This window comes from Mus caroli, unplaced genomic scaffold (assembly GCF_978045245.1).
Source record: "Mus caroli unplaced genomic scaffold, Mus_caroli_1 scaffold_6, whole genome shotgun sequence".
NCBI classification, from domain to species: Eukaryota; Metazoa; Chordata; class Mammalia; order Rodentia; family Muridae; genus Mus; species Mus caroli.
Genome location: NW_028227261.1, coordinates 16,340,825 through 16,358,402, shown reverse-complemented (window position 1 = coordinate 16,358,402; position 17,578 = coordinate 16,340,825). Strand labels below are relative to the sequence as shown.

General features: G+C 53.2%; 1 protein-coding gene across 3 annotated transcripts; it reads left to right on the top strand.

Moving 5' to 3' along the window:
- The first annotated feature begins 755 nt into the window (after positions 1 to 755).
- Positions 756 to 17,224, top strand: Fam131c (family with sequence similarity 131 member C). Of its 3 annotated transcripts, none has more exons than XM_021160535.3 (7): positions 756 to 952; positions 12,759 to 12,874; positions 13,385 to 13,420; positions 13,661 to 13,754; positions 15,377 to 15,559; positions 15,785 to 15,895; positions 16,432 to 17,224. In XM_021160535.3, exons 1-7 carry the CDS (start codon positions 931 to 933, stop codon positions 16,686 to 16,688), a joined length of 819 nt encoding a protein of 272 aa, XP_021016194.1. In that variant the 5' UTR covers positions 756 to 930; the 3' UTR covers positions 16,689 to 17,224. The 3 variants fall into 3 exon arrangements, with proteins under 3 accessions (XP_021016194.1, XP_085694873.1, XP_085694872.1); XM_085838747.1 differs by lacking the exon at positions 756 to 952 and adding an exon at positions 6,137 to 6,249; XM_085838746.1 differs by lacking the exon at positions 756 to 952 and adding an exon at positions 6,178 to 6,284.
- The last annotated feature ends 354 nt before the right edge of the window (positions 17,225 to 17,578 follow it).

Here is a 17,578-nt window from a genome sequence, read left to right as displayed (position 1 = left end):
ATGAGACTGCTTATCTAGCCAGGAGGCCACTAATGCAGTGTCTTGGTCCTCCCTCAGAACTCCCACCCTGGACCAGCATCCTCCCATAAGCAGGTGACTATCAAAAACCCCTGCCCTGGAGGCTGGCGAGATGGCTCAGCAGGTAAAGGTACTTACCGGGAAGTCTGATCACCAAGTTTGATCCCTGAGACCCACATAGTGGAAAGAAAGAATAGAGTCCCCCCCCCCCCAAGTGTACTTTGATCACACACACACACACACACACACACACACACACACACACACACACACTAACACTAAAAATAAAGCTCGGGGCCGGACAGTGGTGGCGCACGCCTTTAATCCCAGAACTTGGGAGGCAGAGGCACGCAGATTTCTGAGTTCGAGGACAACCTGGTCTACAGACTGAGTTCCAGGACAGCCAGGGCTATTCAGAGAAATCCTGTCTCGAAAAGCCAATAAAATAAAATAAAATAAAATAAAACAAAATAAAACAAAGCTCGATCTTGCTCATTGTGCACAGTGGGATGAGGCTCATCTTTGCAGAATTCCCCTTCCCAGCCCTTTCCCCTGACCTTGAGCTCCAGAAAGCAGGCGCTACTCAGATTTGAAACTAGAAGTCTTCCTTACAGGGCCGTCCCCGTTACTTTGGTTTGCGGTACTTTGGTTAGCGACAACAGGTACACTGGCACGGAGTGGGCGGGGCGCACCCCAGCCCCGCCCCCTCCGCGCTCCCGGGGTCCCCGCCCGCCGCGGTGTCGCCTGGCCTTGGCAGCTGCGGGCGCGGCGCGAGGCGATCCGGACGCGGCAGCGGGGACAGCGACCCAGGAGCGAGCGGAGGGCGAGCCGCGCAGCCCCGGCCCACGGAGACATGAGCGCGCGGCCGCCCACCGCACCCCAGGCGCAGTGGCCCGGCCCCGCCGCCCCGTGATGGGATCCTGTGTGTCGCGAGGTGAGGACAGGACGGTCCGGGACGCGGCGAGGACCGGGAGGGGTGGGGGGCGGCACCAGCGCTCTGCTCAGGGAAGCCAGGGTGGGTGTCCGCCCTTCATGGATCAGCCGCGCCCCAGAGGACACGGTGCCCCCCACGGGGACAGAGCTCGGGAGGGGGACGAGCAGCGCGCAGAGCGGGCGGAGGTCTCCGCACCCCACGCCCCACTCGGCACCCGGCAGGTGGCATGAAGCAAGGTCCGGGTGCCATGCTTTCTTCCCCGCAGCTACACGCCTCCTGCAGTGTGCCTGAGAGGGGAGGGAGGCTTCCTGTTTTTTTCTGGTCCTCTTATGGGCCACTGAGCTCCCGGAAGACAGACAGACCTCGCTCCCGCTCAAGATGCAGGCAGGCCTTTCTAAGCCAGGATCCCTTTTCTCCTCTCGGGGTGCCTGTGTCTTTAGCCCCAGAACCCCACCCCCACCCCACGCAGGAAGGGGTCAGTAGGGATGAACAGGTTATCAAGGCTCCCTCTTCCCCACCCTCATCCCTAACTCCATCCCCACCCCCACCCCTGCTCAGGGGACAGGAGAGGACAGAGGACAGCTGATGCTCCCAGTAACCCCTGGGTCTTTGTCTCTCACCTGGCACCTTGGCCATTCCAAGGTGATTCCAGAAAACTGGAGTGACTGTCCCTCATCTGTGGGGTTTGGGGAGAACACTGTCTGTAAATGGGTGTGTGTGTGTGTGTGTGCATAGGGTCTTTCATAGATGCTGTGGGGAGGGCATATTTGTATTTGGAGTAATATTTTAGGAGAGGCTGTGGGGTATGGGGACATGCCTGCACTCAGAAAGTGGAAGATCAAGAGCTCAAGGCCAGCATCCACAGCATAGAGAATTTGAGGCCAACCTGGGCTACATGAGAGCCTGTGTCAAAAAAAAAGCAAACCCCTCAAAAGAGGTTGGGTCATGCCGGGGCGTGGTTGTGCACGCCTTTAATCCCAGCACTTGGGAGGCAGAGGCAGGTGGATTTCTGAGTTCGAGGTCAGCCTGGTCTACAAAGTGAGTACCAGGACAGCCAGGGCTATACAGAGAAACCCTATCTCGAAAAACCAGAAAAAAAAAAAAAAAAAAAAAAAGAGGTTGGGCCATTGTCCCACTTGGGAGTCTTACCCACTGTGGGAGCAGGGGGCGGGGCCAGGAGTGAGAGTGTACAGAGGTCAAGTCTACTCACCTCAGCCCCAAGGTCTTGCAAGACGCCATTGCACTGGTCACTGGTAATTTACCCAGGTAGAGAAAGGTAAAGTGGCTTTAGAGTAGCCTGGGCAGGCCCCCTGGGGACCTCCAGGGAAATGTTGAAAGCAGCCCTCTCCCATTCCCTGGACTCTCTCAGGTTCCTGGGGGAGTGTTGAGGGAAGTGACTCAGGAGGTCCCCAGAAGGTGACAGTAGGGACAGGGAGATCATCGGTAAGGGACAGGAGGAGCATGGTCAAGCTGTATGAAGTTGGTTCAAGCTGATTGGGGGTGACGAGGTACTTCCTGAGTGTCAGGCACCACGTTAGAAGCAGCTGGGAAAATCCAGTATGGCTCCTGGCCTGCTGAGACCTGAGGAACCCAGCCTAGCACCTGGCCAGTGGGACAGTTCTCAGAGTGGAAAGCCCTGAAGGGTGTTTTTGGTCCACTCTCAGAGTCTGAGCTGTCCCCAGAAGCCCCAACGACTCATGGATGGTCTCCCATGAAGGCAGTTGTGGGTGTGAGGTATCTGGATATTTTTCCTTAGTGACCAGGTCCCTTCTCCACCCCTTGGCCAACCCATGCCGGAGTGCACTGGCCTGTGAGCACAGGAGCCACCCAGAACAGTATAGAGGCCAGACAGCAGTGATGCCTGCCAAAGTCACACTGAGTCTGTGGCCTGGGGTCTCCAAGTCCCGTGCTCCTCCCGTACTCCCCTCTGCCAGGGCAGTTTGTGGTCACGCTGGCTGGGACAGTCTCCATTCTTCATCCTGCACTTTGGGCTTCCTGAGTGACACCCCCAAATCAGGCTGTATTGTCTTAACTTCTCTGTCCTGAGAGGTCTCAACGTGCACCCCAGCAAGCTTAGAAGCGAGAGATCTGGTGGATGCGTGGAGAGAGGACAACCATCCTTCTAGAGACCCAGCTGGTGACCCACTGGGCAGAGGTCACCTGCTCACCTGTCACTTGGACAGTTTTATGGCTCACTGGGTTCTACTCTAAAACCCTGTAGACACAAAAACTAATGCATCCAAATACTGTGGTCAGCCGCATTTTACAAATGACTACACGACCTTGCCTAGGGCCATAAACTGGGAAAGAGCAAAGACCCGGCTCTAAGTTCTCCACAGCTAGGCCCTCAGCCTCAGCACCAAGCAGCCAGCCCTAGTGGAGTTCAGACGTCTCAGGGATCCTCGGTTGACCACAGTCCCCACCTGCCAAGGGTTTTCATGGGCCATGTACAGAGCCTGGAGTGGAGGTCAGGGATCATGAACTTTGCACGAATGCCCCATGGAGTCTAGCGGGTCCCCCTCTTCCAGGTCCAGGCCATACCTGAAAGATCCACCCTGCCCAGCTGTTAGCCTCTGCTGCTGGGCTACAGGATCAAGAGTCCCCAGTCCCTGCCAGTGTTCCCCAGAGGGTCATCTTAGCAAGTTCAATGGGGATGGGAACGGTGTGGGAGTGTTAGAACGGGTGGGGGGAGGGTCGCGATGTGACGACACCCTTAGCATCAGTATTGAGGACATCAACACTCCATAGCTGCTTCTCTCGTGGGGCTAGTGTACCAGCCTTCCAGCGACAGATTACCCCAGGCCTTCCTGGTAGGCAAGGGGACCCCCTCCTTCCTCCCAGGAGGCAGTAGGTGCTAAGCACCATGGGATACCGACCACACACACCACATCTAAGAACTAGTTTGCGTTCCTTTTCTATTTTTATTTTTCTAAATTTTAACTTTATATTTATTTATTACTTTCGAGTCGGGGGTCTTATCCTGTAGTGCCTGGCTGATGCTGAACTCAAGGTCACCCTCCTGCTTCCGTCTCCCAAACACTAGCACTTCATGTTTGGGCCACTGTGTCTTCCCTATTTATCTTTTTTCTTCCCCTTGTTTAAATAGGGTCTCCAGTAGCCCAGGCTAGCTGCAACTTGCTATGTAACTGAGGGTGACCTTGAACTTCTGACCCTTTCACCTCTGCTTCCCAGGCGCTAGGATTACAGGCATGCACCACCGTGCGTGCCTCCCGTGTGTGGTGCTAAGGGACCGAACCCAGGGCTTCACGCGTGCTGGGCAAGCACTCTGTCCACTGAGGCACACCCAGGGCCGCTGGCTCATCTTGTTAAACCATCACTCATTGGATGCTTATTCTGAGCCAGGCTGGGCTAGCCTTTGCTCTCCTGACTCCTTAGCTCTCCTTGAACCTGGCAGGGAAGTGAGTTCAGAGAGAGAGGCAGAACCCCCCCCCCAGGCTGCCCAGATGCAAATCCAGGGCCTGTAGACCCCAGTGCTGGGCCTCACCCCCACCCTATACTCTGTGTTCCCGAAGGTTCCCTGCTCTCCCCCGAAGCACTTGGTACCTGGTCAAGAGTTCCGAACAGATTTCTGGGATCACTCAAAGGCCTCCCGTGTCTGGTTAGGTTTTTGGCTGCCATTGGCAGCGGCTGGCAGAACGAAACAGCTAGGAAGCCAGAATCCACCCCCCACTCCGTCTCTGGGTCCCTCTGTGCCCACCCCATCCCCTAGTTGTACATCTTTTCTATCAACCCTCCCACCACAGCAGACCGTCAGCCTCCAGGCCTGCCCTGGGTTGGGGGTGGGGTCTCTAGTGTCCAGCGTACTGGTGGTTACAGGAGCAGACACTGGCTCCCTGACGAGTCAAACATCTGATATGTCTGAAGAACAGGTCCTGAGTGGGGCCTGCCAGAGCTCCTGCTGGGAGCGACTTTGCAGTGGGCCTTGTGGGAAACTTAGGAAAGAGTAGACTGGACTTGACCTCTAAGAGTTCATTCAGTCTGAGGGGAGGGACAGTTTTACATTTAAAGAAGTCTAGTGAGGCACACACACACACGCCCCAGAAAAGATGACTGGAGGTCCCTTTCTGGAGATCAGCACTATTTGGTGGTTGGACTTTCATACTACCCCCAAAATTTAGCTCTGTCCCTACCCTTTACTAGCCAGTGACTTGGATAAGTCCCAGACTCCATTTTCTCATCTGTCAAGTGGGTATGCCGCTACGTCCTTTGCAGGATTCAAAGCGAAATCATTGATGAGGAATCAGCTTGGTGCCTACCCCAGAGCAGATGCTTAATAAACAGGCAGTGTGTCCTCACAGGCCAGGCTTCTCCCTCAAGGGAGTCACCTAGTTGGCTTAGGCCGACCTGGCGGGCTGCCTGGAGATGGTGTGACTGAAGTAGGCTGGGCCCCAGGAGGGGAGACAGATCGGATTGGGAAGGAGCTGGGGTGAGTGGAAGCCCTTGGTTGGGGTTGGAAAGGGATTCCTGGGGCACCTCTGAGCTCAGCCAAGCAGACCATTATATGACCATCACGGCCCAAGGTGGTTTGGGAAGACATTGGAGAATGGTCCTCTGCCAACTTCTATGGCCTGCTCTCTTGGCAGGGACTCGCTAGGCAGAGAGGCCAGTGACTCACACTTCTGGTCTCTGTCTGTAGGGACCAGAGGGCTCCCAAGGTAAACCCCAGTCCAGGAACAGGACTCAGAAATCCCACTGTCCCGAAAGACAAACTGAGGGACAGAGACAGGGTAGTTCCTCTGAGGGAGCCCTGGCCACCTCGGTGTTGGTCTCTTTAGCCCTCAGCACACGTGGATGGGAAGCGGGACAAATGTGGGGAAGACATGACTGAACCAGAGGACTAAGCCCAAGGCCGCTTCTCTCCAGAGCCAAGGGCAGCTGATCTGTCACTGGAGGGACCACCTGGTGCATCCTTTTGCCACAGGTGGTGGGAACTTTGGGGAGGCAGCACGGTGTGTGTGTGTGTGTGTGTGTGTGTGTGTGTGTGTGTGTGTGTGTGAGCTTTGGGCCCAACTTGCTGCACACTGTTTTTCAACTCCTTCCCGCTACTGGGATAAAAAGAATCCTCTTTGCTCTTTCTGCACCGCCTCCTCCCAAGTGGCCACAGGCCACTGCTCCCGAGAAACACTAGGTGCAGGTGGCAACCCCAGTGACTAAACGGGCGGGGACACAGAGCCGCAGTGGATAGCTGTATACACTCTGGGCAGCTCTGAAGCAACTGAGAGGAAACTGAGGGGCTATGCCTCGGAGTCAGCCAGGAACCAAGCAGGGAAAATAAGGTTGGTGGGGAAGCGTCACAGCATGAAGAACCCAGGTTAGATATTATGGAGAACTGTCTGGGTGGTTAGGCTGACTGTCTGATTGCGAAGCATTCTTGATAAGCAGAAGGATGGATGGGGAGCTCTGGGTGACACCCCTTTTTTGGTCTTCATGTTGCCATGGCAACCAGGGGGGCGGTCACTCCTGTAGCCCAAGGAGGTGGGGGAGGGAGCAGGTTCAAAAAGGGGCCTCGGACATTGAGGTCAAAGGTGTAGGGTATACGCTGTAAAAGGAGGAGAATGTCACCACAAGACTCCCTTGGGGAAAGCTTCCAAAATAGCAGGCATTAGAGGTCCCCGGAGCTGTCCCCCCAGCCCCACCCTACATGACAATGTGTTTTTCCAGTCACCAAGGCCATGATGCATCCAGGTCCCAGCTGGGCTAAGAGCAGCCTGTGATTTCACCCTGGGCTGCTTCATTACCTGACATCGCGATGGCAACCAGGCCATGACATCATGGGGCTAAAGTCTCCAGGGGCAGAGGGAGACTTAGTTAGGGCGCCTGGATCCCAGATGGGAGGGAGGTCAGACAGGCAAGGGAGGCTGAAGTCAGGAGGCCACCAGCCCACCAGCACTTCAGCCAGCCTCTGGTGTCACCTGCTGTGCTGGCTCCTTACCATCCCTGTCACCCGTTGCTCTGTAGCTGAAGAGCCCCCAGGGAGTCTAGAAGCGCCCCGACACCCATTCAGGTACCCTGCACCACCCTGCAGCTAGACAGACTCAGGCTTTGCACAACATGCAGAATTCCAGAACTTTTTATTTGGTGTGATGTGTGTGTGCGTGTATGTGTGTGTGTGTGTTGTCTGTATCTGTGTCTTTGTGGTATATAGTGTGTCTGTGACATGTGGTACATGGTCTGTCTGTGTATGTGTGTGTGTTGTGTGTGTTTATGTGTGTTGCTGTGTCATCCAGGCTGACTTGGAGCACACCATATACTCCTGGACTGGCTTCTAACTTAAGTACTCATCCTCCTGCCTCAGTCTCCAGCATTGAGATCACGAGTATGAACCACCATACCTAGTCACAGCTTTCAAACTTTAAAAAAAATTAGTTATTTACAAATATAAGTACACTGTAGCTGTCTTCAGACACACCAGAAGAGGGCATCAGATCTCATTACAGATGGTTGTAAGCCACCATGTGGTTGCTGGGAATTGAACTCAGGACCTCTGGAAGAGCAGTCAGTGCTCTTAAGCTCTGAGCCATCTCTCCAGCCCAAACATATTTCAAAGTTAATTTGAAAAATTTATTCTATATGTGTTTTGCCTGCATGTCTGTCTGTACCATGTATGTCCCTAGTGCCCAGGAAGGCCAGAGATGGGCATTAGATCCCCTGGAACTAAATTACAGGCAGTTGTCAGCTGCCATGTGGGTGCTGGAAATTGAACCCAGGTCTTCTGAGAAAGTAGCCAGTGCTCTAACCACTGAGCAATCTCTCCAGCCCCTGGTTTTGTCCTTTTTTATACATATGTGATGTGATGTGATGTGATGTGATGTGATGTGATGTGATGTGATGTGATGTGCTGTGGTGTGGTGTGGTGTGGTGTGGTGTGGTGTGGTGTGTGTGTGTGTAGGGGTATGTCTGTATGACATTATATGTGTGATGGTCATAGACCAACTTTTGGGAATCAGTTCTCTCCTGTCAGCTTCTGGCTCTCAAGGTTGGACCCCAGATCGGCAGCAGGCACATTCCCCTGGGTGAGCATCATTCATAGTGCTCTTGTTATACCTTAAGGTATGAGATATGGCCCCATAGGCTCATCTATTTGAATGTGTGGTCTCTAGTGGAACTGTTTGGCAAGGATTGGGGGGTGTGGCCTTGCTGGAGGAAGTCTGTTGCTGGAGATGGGGTTTGAATTTTCTTCTTTTTTTTTTTTTGTATTTTTTGGGGGGGTTAAATTTTGAAAAGCCCATGCCGTTTCCTCTCTCCCTCCCTCCCTTCTCCCCTCCCTCTCTCCTTCCCTCCCCACTTTGTGTTTGTGCATCGGATATGTACCACAGCTCCCTGCCTGCCGCCGTGTCCCCTCCATGGTGGCTGCAGATTTCCCCTCTGAAACGTAACCCCCCCCCCAGCTAACTGTTTATTCTATAAGCTGCCTTAGTCATGGTCTCTTTAGCACAATAAAAAATTAACTAAGACAGACTTGTGCAAACAAGTATCTTTTATCTTGACCCTCTGCACAGCTAGAAAACTCTCTCACCTGTGGGCATCCCCCACCCCCACCCCAGTGACACACAGGAGGACATGCCTGGTGTGCATGTGACGCACAGGCACTTTGGGACACGGGACCGAGCCATGGACTGCTTCTGGCTCTGATAGCTTCCATATTCTTCTATTCTCATTTTATTGTCTAAACAGACCTGGTGAGAAGCAGGTTGAGAGTGTAGTTCAGTGATAGAGTGTTTGCCCATCACGCATAAGGCCCTGGTTGTGATTTCCAGCTAGAGATCATAAATAAATAAATAAATAGCAGCAAACGAATGAGAGATAAACCTAATGAATGTCATGCATGACTGCTGCAGGGCTGGCGCCCCCAGCCCTGCCTTGGAGTCTTTCCTCTGTAGACTTGGGAGGTGCTGGAGCCCAGAGAAGTGCAACAATAAATCAGGGTCACATGGCCAGGACTGGCACACAGCAGGCTGTGCTGGGCCCTGCAGAGTCTGAGCACATGGCTCAGCCCTCAGTCTCAGAACCCATGTGGTCCTCTGTGCCTTGCCCTCCTTATGTCTGGGTCACTTTGGGGCAGGAGAGGACACTGGCCATCACCTTGCCTTCTCCTGTAGTGTCCCAGACAGCCTGGCTCCAGCCTGGGCCTTGGCTCAGCATCCCAGCCTTGGGAAGGTCCCAGCTCTTTCAGAATGTAATTTGGCTGAGAACTCTCACCTTGACCACAGGCCTACACTCACCTTCCTCCCTGCAACGAGGATGGGTGCTCCTGAGGTGTTAGCTCTGAGGCCTCCCCTCTGTTGGGACCCCTTTCTTCCCTGACCTGTCTGTGGCTGGAGACAGAGCCCAGCTGTTTTGATCATCTGGAGTTCTAACTAATGCTGGCTTGCTGGGAGGATGTCTGAACTCTCTGCTTTCTTCCTTTGAGAAGCCCCTAATGACAGCCTGCTGTGTGCTGGGCCCTGTGGCTGGTGCTGGGGCTGCTGTGACCAAGCAGGGACTTGGGGAGATCATTTAGTTGGCAACCTTCCTGCATTCCATTCCCCAAGCCCATGTCAGGAGGCCAGGCATGGCAGCCTGCACTTGTGGTCCCAGCTCTGGGGCCCAGAGGCAGATAGAGGTCACTAGCCAGTTGGCCTAGCCTACATGGCAAGTTCTGGTCCAGTGAGAGACCCTACCTCAAAAATAAATGAATAAGAGCCAGGCAGTGGTGGTGCATGCCTTTAATCCCAGCACTTGGGAGGCAGAGGCAGGAGGATTGCTGAGTTCCAGGTCAGCCTGGTCTACAGACTGCGTTTCAGGACAGCCAGGGCTATACAGAGAAACCCTGTCTCAAAAAACCAAAATACATACATACATACATACATACATACATACATACATACTAAACAGCTCCTGAAGAACAATACCCAAGTGTCCTCTATCTAACCCAATATACATTCTCTCTCTGTCTCTGTCTGTCTGTCTCTGTCTGTCTGTCTGTCTGTCTGTCTCTCTCTGTCTCTCTCTGTCTCTCTCTCTCTCTCTCTCACACACACACACACACACACACACACATCTCACACACTCACACACAAACATGGAAATGTCATCTCAAAGTAAAAGAAAATATAGAATATGTTTGTATATTAATCTAAGTTATTACAAAAGAGTAAGTGACATTAAAAAAATTTATAGCTGAGCTGGCACGCACGCTGTTCCTCCCAGCACCTGGGACGCAGAAGCACATGGATTTTTGAGCTCAAGGCCAGCTTGGTCTACAGAGTGAGTTCCAGGACAGCCAAAGCTACACAGAGAAACTCTGTCTTGAAAAACCAAAACCAAAGACAAAACAAACAAACGTCAGCCGGGCATGGTGGCGCATGCCTTTAATCCCAGCACTTGGGAGGCAGAGGCAGGTATTCTGAGTTCGAGGCCAGCCTGGTCTACAGAGTGAGTTCCAGGACAGCCAGGGCTACAGAGAAACCCTGTCTCGAAAAACAAACAAACAAACAAACAAACAAACAAACAAACAAACCTCTTATTTTATGTAGATTGTGTGTTTTGCCTGCATGGATGTCTGTATACTATGCATGGATACTCAGAGACCAGAGAAGGGTGTTGGATCCTCAAGAAGTGGAGTTGCAGATAGCTGTGAACTGCATTGTGGGTACGGGGAATTGAACCCAGGTCCTCTGGACGTGCTCTTCACTGCTGAGCCATCTGTCCAGATCCTCAGACTCACTCTGTAGTCCAGGCTGGGCTTAAACCCACAGAGATCTGCCTGCCTCTGCCTTCTTCATGGTGGGATCAAAGGTGTGTGCCACCACTGCTTTGCAACATTTTTAAATTAAAATGTGCCACACTCCTTTTATCCTAGCACTTGAGAGACAGAGGCAGGTGGATCTCTGTGAGTTCAAGGCCAGCTGGTTTACATAGAAAGTTCTAGGTCAGTCAGGGCTGGTTAGAGCTACATGGTGAGACCCTATCTCAAAAATATAAAGTAAAAAGAAAAAATTACAACAGTGTGGGGTACATTGACACAGACCTATAGTTCCAGCTGCCTAGCAGGCCGCGGCAAGAAGTTCAAAGATAGCCTGGGTTACATAGAAAGTGTCTGTGTCAAGGGCTGGAGAGATGGCTCAGCGGTTTAAGAGCACCTACTGCTCTTCCGGAAGTCCTGAGTTCAAATCCCGTCAGCCACATGGTGGCTCACAACCATCTGTAATGGGATCTGATGCCCTCTTCTGGAGTGATCTGAAGACAGCTACAGTGTACTCACATATAATAAATAAATAAATCAAAAGAGAGAGAGAGAGAGAAAGAGAGAGAGAGAGAGAGGTTTCTGTGTCAAGATGGAGGCAGAAGAGGAGAAGGAATCAAGATGCCTTACATTATTTATTTATTTATTTATTTATTTATTTATTTATTTATTTATTTAATTTATTAGTTCAGCCGGGCAGTGGTGGCACACACCTTTAATCCCAGCACTTGGGAGGCAGAGGCAGGCGGATTTCTGAGTTTGAGGCCAGCCTGGTCTACAGAGTGAGTTCCAGGACAGCCAGGGCTACACAGAGAAACCCTGTCTCAAAAAATCAAAAAAAAAAAAAAATTATTAGTTCAGAGATGAAGTTTCATGTAGCTCAGGCTAGCCTCGAACTTGCTACATAGCCAGAGATGACCTTGAACTTCTGATCTGCCTGACTTAACTGTGGAGTGCTGGAATTACAGTGTACAGGATGTTATACAAGTTAGGCGAATACTCTACCCACTGAGCTACATCTCCAACCCAGTTCTCTCTCTCTCTCTCTCTCTCTCTCTCTCTCTCTCTCTCTCTCTCTCTCTCTCTCTCCAATGTATAGAATTTCAACCAGGTGGCCGGCCATGGCAGATACCTTTAATCTCAGCACTACACAGACAGAGGCAGGCAGTTTGGATCTCTGAGTTTGAGGACAGCCTGGTCTACAGAGTGAGTTCCAGGACAGCCAGGGCTACACAGAGAAACCCTGTCTCAAAAAAAAAAAAAAAAAAAAAAAAAGGAAGGGGGGGCGCTGGTGAGATGGCTCAGCTGTTAAGAGCGCTGACTGCTCTTCCAGAGGTCCTGAGTTCAAATCCCAGCAACCACATGGTGGCTCACAACCACCCCTAATGAAATCTGATGCTCTCTTTTGGAGTGTGTGAAGACAGCTACAGTGTACTTACATATAATAAATAAGTAAATAAATAAATTTAAAAAAAGAAGAAGAAGAAAAGAAGAGACAGAAAGAAACAAAGAAAGAAAAGAAAGGATAGAAAGAAAAGAAAGAAACAAAGAAACAAAGAAAAGGAAAGAAAACCAAGTATGCAATTACTATGATTCTTTGTAACTGAGGTTGATCCAACTCCTAGGATTCAATGTTTCTCCTGCTTCCCCCTCATAGCTGGGACAGTGGGTGTGCATTTTAACCCACATTTGTTGTTGTTGTTGTTTGGTTGGTTTTTTCCCGAGACAAGGTTTCTCTGTGTAGCCCTGGCTGTTCTGGAACTCACTTTGTAGACCAGGCTGGCCTCGAACTCAGAAATCTGCCTGCCTCTACTTCCCAAGTGCTGGGATTAAAGGCATGTGCCACCACCGCCCAGCCTACTGGCTTTTGTATGTCCATTCTGTGCCCTTTATTTTACTGATTAGTGTATCCATTCTGCTATCTTTTGACCAAGTCTATCCCCCTCCCCCAGCACATAAAGCAGAGATGGCTTGACTTCTTCCTGCTCAAAAGCCCCTATTTCTTTTTCTTCCATATTGCTAACTGGGGTTTATCTAATTTTCTCTTGTCATTATTTCCAGATCTGTTCACAAGTGCCCACAAAACCAGCCCCAGGCCTCAGGGCACAGACCTCCTGAATCGGGACCTGCCCTCCAGCCACTCACCAGCCATTGTTCCGGACCATGTTGCTGGCAAGGTAACTGGCTATCCATCACCCTCCTCCGGCCTGCCCCCGACTCCAGCTGCTCTCTTATTTCCCTGAAGCAAGCAGAAACCATTCTCAATTCCTTTCTTTCTTGCCAATCCCAACTTCTCCCTGGGCAATAGGGGCACGGAGGGCTTGGCATTCAGCTAGATGAGGCTCTGGATTGGACTGGGCCAGACTTATTTAGACAACACAACCCCACCCCAAAGGTCTTCCCGTCCAAAGTAACTCAACCTTGCAGACGGAAGGTTCTGCTGCCAACCTAGAGCAACCTAGCATCTGCCAAGAACTTCTCTAGAATACAAGCAAGAAGATGCTCCGAGTAGATCAGGAAGGTATAGAGAGGGGTCCTGGTATAGCAAGGGGCCCTGTAACCTCTCAGAACACCACAAGGTGGATCCACCTGCCCTGAAGGACTTCCGGACATAGCCATATGCGCCCTGCCCCACCCCCACCCCAGTGCCACAGCCCTGACTGATCCCCTTTCTCCTCTTCCTTCAGGACAAGCAGATGGATTTCTGTTGGGATCCATGGCAGGTCAGTGTTGCTTGCTTGCCCCAAGTCCAGCCAGCCCAGCTGACATCACCTTCCCTTCCTCTGCTGTGCCCAGCCTAGGCCCACAGTCCTGCCAGCCCAGGGAAGGCGATCTTGTGAGAATGGCTAGGACCTCCCTACCTTTCTGTGCCTGATCCCTGGCCATCACCTGATGAGCAGCTGGGAGGGGTGCCTTCTGTCTGCCTTTCCTTCCTGCCTACCCACCTTTTTCTGTTTCTACAGAGGTGCTTCCAGACCACCAATGGCTACATATCTGACTCTAGAGCCTGCCCCAGCAACTACAGCGTGGCTGCCCTGGCTACGTCATCCCTTGTGGGTAGGTCAGGATAGCCCCCCTCTGGCCCTTAGAGATTGTACGCTCTCCCATGGATATGTGCTACTGATAGCAAAGGGACACAGCCATGCCGGGTTTAACAGTTTTCTAAATTGCCAGACTTCAAGCTGGGTCCCCTCTCTTGGGAGTTGGATTGCTGAGTTTTCAGGCCCCCTCCCCCGAGATGTCTCAGAGGGGAGGGTGCAGGCTGTGGGTGTCTGACTGCGTGGTCTCCCACGTCACCTTGGGTCTTGTTCCCTAGAAGCAGAACCTGAAGTGGGGACTGTGTCCCCCTGGGGGATGGCTCTTGGGCGGACCCCTGGGGAGAGAAGGAGACTGAGGATTCTGTTCAGTGAAGACTTGGTTACAGTGATTTTGCTCAGTGGAGACTTGGTTACAGTCGTGGGACTCGCTCTGCCTCAGCCCACTCTGCAGATGGTAGCCTTAAGACTCAATGGCGCTTGAAGACCAAGAGTCTGGGCTTGATTTTGCTCCCTGTCCAGCCCTCAGTTGCCCCTGAGGACTGTGTGACCTTGAGGGCACAAGATCCTTCCATGTTTCCAGAGAGCCTGGCTGCCTTCCTCCATCTCCATTTCTGCAACTTCCTTCTCCTGAAACTCCATCCACCTCCCCGTCCCAAGAAACACCACCTCCTTGCCTCAAGTACTCTGCAGCCAGCACCTCACTGGGGGAACAGGTCCCCCCTTCTTCCTCATCTCCATCATTGCCGTGTTCCCAGTCCCTAATTCCTGTGATGGTCTCATCTGACTTTGGAGCTTGGGTCCCCTAAGCCTTTTGCCTGCCTGGCTTTAGGGGTCCTGGGGATGCCCGGATCTGTTCCCTACCTCAGTTAGTGGAGATGCTGGGCTCTTGCTTCCTCATCTCCATCCCCTTCCACATCCAGCCAGTCAGCTCATAAGCTTCGCCAGCCTTTCTCCTGTCTCGCCCTGGCTCCCTACCATGGCCTCTGATTACCTCAACTCCCATCTCCACCCTTGAACTTCAGTCTTTCAGTTGGGATACAACTGATATCCCAAGTAACAGATCTAACCTACCTCTTCCCTGGTTCCTGTCTGGCCATGTTGTAACCAAGGCCCTCCATTGCTGTATAGATAATACCAAGTCTTCACCTCGGCTCCCTAGTCCCTGTCTGGCTGATGAAAGGCTCCCAGCCTCTAGTTGCCCCGTGTCTCATCTTTGGTTATATGGTGTTGAGCTTTAACCTTGTCTCATCTGTGAAATTCTGCCAGCCTGGCCACCATCTGTCCCACCCCAATAGGCCTTCAGAGAGCCCAATTCCAGGCCACCTCCTCCAGGTAGTACTCCCTGATGCTCCTCCACTCACTAGAGTCTCAATCCATAGAGAATGAGTGGAAGGTGCTGGGTCACATGGCCAGCCGGAGGAAGGAGTGGCTGGTTTGGGAAACTTGATCCAGATTCAATAAGACATTGGGAATGAGGGGGCATACAAACGGGAGGGACATGGCGTGAAGGAGGGCATCAGTCTGCGATGGCACAGAGCAGAATTGGTCGTGGTGGCAGGATGGTCTGAGGTATTTGGGTGTCATGAGCGGGGGCTTACTTTGGGACGGCCACTCCATGGACAGCTATCCATGGCTTCACAGGGGTGGTGCAGAGCATCAAGGACCACATCACAAAGCCCACAGCCATGGCCCGTGGCCGAGTGGCCCACCTCATCGAGTGGAAAGGCTGGAGCGCCCAGCAGTCAGGCTGGGAGCTGTCCCCCGCAGAGGACGAACATTATTGCTGCCTCCCGGACGAGCTGCGCGAGGCGCGCTTTGCTGCGGGTGAGTGGGGATCACGGAGAGAGAGGCAACCGGCTGGGTGTTCAGCCTGAAGCGGGGTCTGAACGAACCTGCGGTAAACGCGTAAACGCGCAGGATGGTGGGCGGGGCACTCGGTGGCTTCCTCTCTCACAGCTCAGAGAGGCCCATGGAGGCATAGAGCGCCCCCTTCCCACCCCTGTGCTCACTGAGTCTAATCTTGCTGCCCCGCCCCCACCCCACCCCCAGGGGTCGCTGAGCAGTTTGCCATCACGGAGGCCACTCTGAGTGCCTGGTCCTCTCTGGATGACGAAGAACTGCAGCCCGAGGACAGTACCCAGGGTGCCTTCCAGCTCCAAGGTACAGCAGGGATGACAAGGCAGGGTGGGTGGAGCAGCCCTCAGAGGGACGCCAAGGACTCTCAGCAGGGTTCCTTCCTTTCCTCCTCCCCCTTCTTCCCCAGCTACCTGGGACTGGCAGGTCCGGCTCCAACATTCCTAGGGGCTGCGCTTATCAGAAAGGAGAGACTGGGTGGGGTGCAGCTTAAGCTGGCACTAGGTGGATTTTGGGTGCTGCTTCCCCAAACCTGGGTCCCAATGAAGCTTCCCTTGGCTCTTCTCACATGATTCTCCCTATGACTAGGAGGGTAGGGGATAGAGGACCAGAAAGAGAACCTCTTGTCCCAGTACTCACTTCCTGCTCTTATCGTCTCTGCTCCGTCCGTCATAGGGAGAAAACTGAGCTCAGAGAGACTTGGAGACCCGCCTGAGGTCGCATAGCTTAACAGTGACATAGCAGGCCTCCTCACCCTGGCCTGGTCTCCCGCACCCTGGGAAGTAGGGCACAGGCGGCGCAGAATTCCATCTCTTCCCCTGTACCCCCATTTGGTTTTCTAGACCTCGAGAGCATCTACTTTCAGGACAGCCTCCTGAGCGGCCCTTCACAAGACGACAGTCTCCTAGCCTGCTCTCCTGGCCTCACCCTGAATGATGTCTGGCCCTCACCAGAGGAGCCCCCTAGCTCCACCCAGCAGCACCGGCAGCGGCTGCCAGGGGCCCAGGGGCTCGATGACAGGGCCCACTTGCATGGCTCGCTGCCGTCGGTGGACAGTGGCTCTCTTTCAGAAGAGGAAGACGAAGTGTTTTACAACTGAGGCAAGATGGCCAGTCCGTTGTCTGCACACCCTGCTGGGAGCCCAGCTGTACCACTGTACCACGGGGCATCTCTCGACTCCTCCTCCGTACAAACACAGGGTGGAGTGTGGTGAGGAGGCTGGCTGTTACTCCTGTGCACCGCTCAGTGCCTCCATGGACCTGCTCACAGCCTGCTCCAGGACTCTAAGCAGACACCAGGGCAACCAGCCCCAGGAGAGCTGACAGTCGGGCCCCCAGGAGGACACCATGGAAAGATTAAGAGGATTGTTTGGGGGGGCCAACCTCAACCTGGGCTCAGCCTGCCCCATTCAGTCTGGGCATCTGCCTCGTGGAAGGTGGGACCGTTTCTCCTGGACTCTCTCCAGTCTCTGGACTGTCTGTCTGTCCTTCCTCTCTTACCTGGTTCCTCTGTGACCCCGCCCCGCCCCGCCCCGCTTCCCAGCCAAGAGGACCCACGTGTCCTCCCTCACACCCCCTCCCTCTCCCTCTCCCACAGGGTTCTCTGGTGACATTAAAGTAGTGTGTTAATCCCGGATGAACTTGACCTGGTCTTCCTGGGGAAAGTACGTTGTTGTCGAGCCCTGGATAAAGGTCTGAGGGGTTGGAAAAGGCTCCCACCTCCAACACACAAACACTGGAGAGGCCCGGGATGTCTTGATGGTGCAAAGATTCACCCCCAGGGACCCTGCTTTACCCAGCTGTACCACAGGGAGACTGAGTCTGGAGGACAGGGCCACACACATTCAAGGTCCTTGGATACATGAGGCCAAGCATCTGAGGACCCGGTAGGGACTCTCTCTCCCTTCCATCTCCCCGCTACAGAGCAGAGGCTGAGGGGCCCCAAGCCCAGTCTTCGATGCTTTGTGATGATCTGTGAGCACCAGATGCC

Excerpts from the sequence above, each read along its gene's own strand:
- Fam131c (XM_021160535.3), top strand. The coding sequence starts at position 931 with ATGGGATCCTGTGTGTCGCGAG. Across the intron at positions 953-12,758 it reads GGGATCCTGTGTGTCGCGAG|ATCTGTTCACAAGTGCCCAC; the intron begins GTGAGGACAGGA and ends CATTATTTCCAG. Across the intron at positions 15,896-16,431 it reads GGGTGCCTTCCAGCTCCAAG|ACCTCGAGAGCATCTACTTT; the intron begins GTACAGCAGGGA and ends TTGGTTTTCTAG.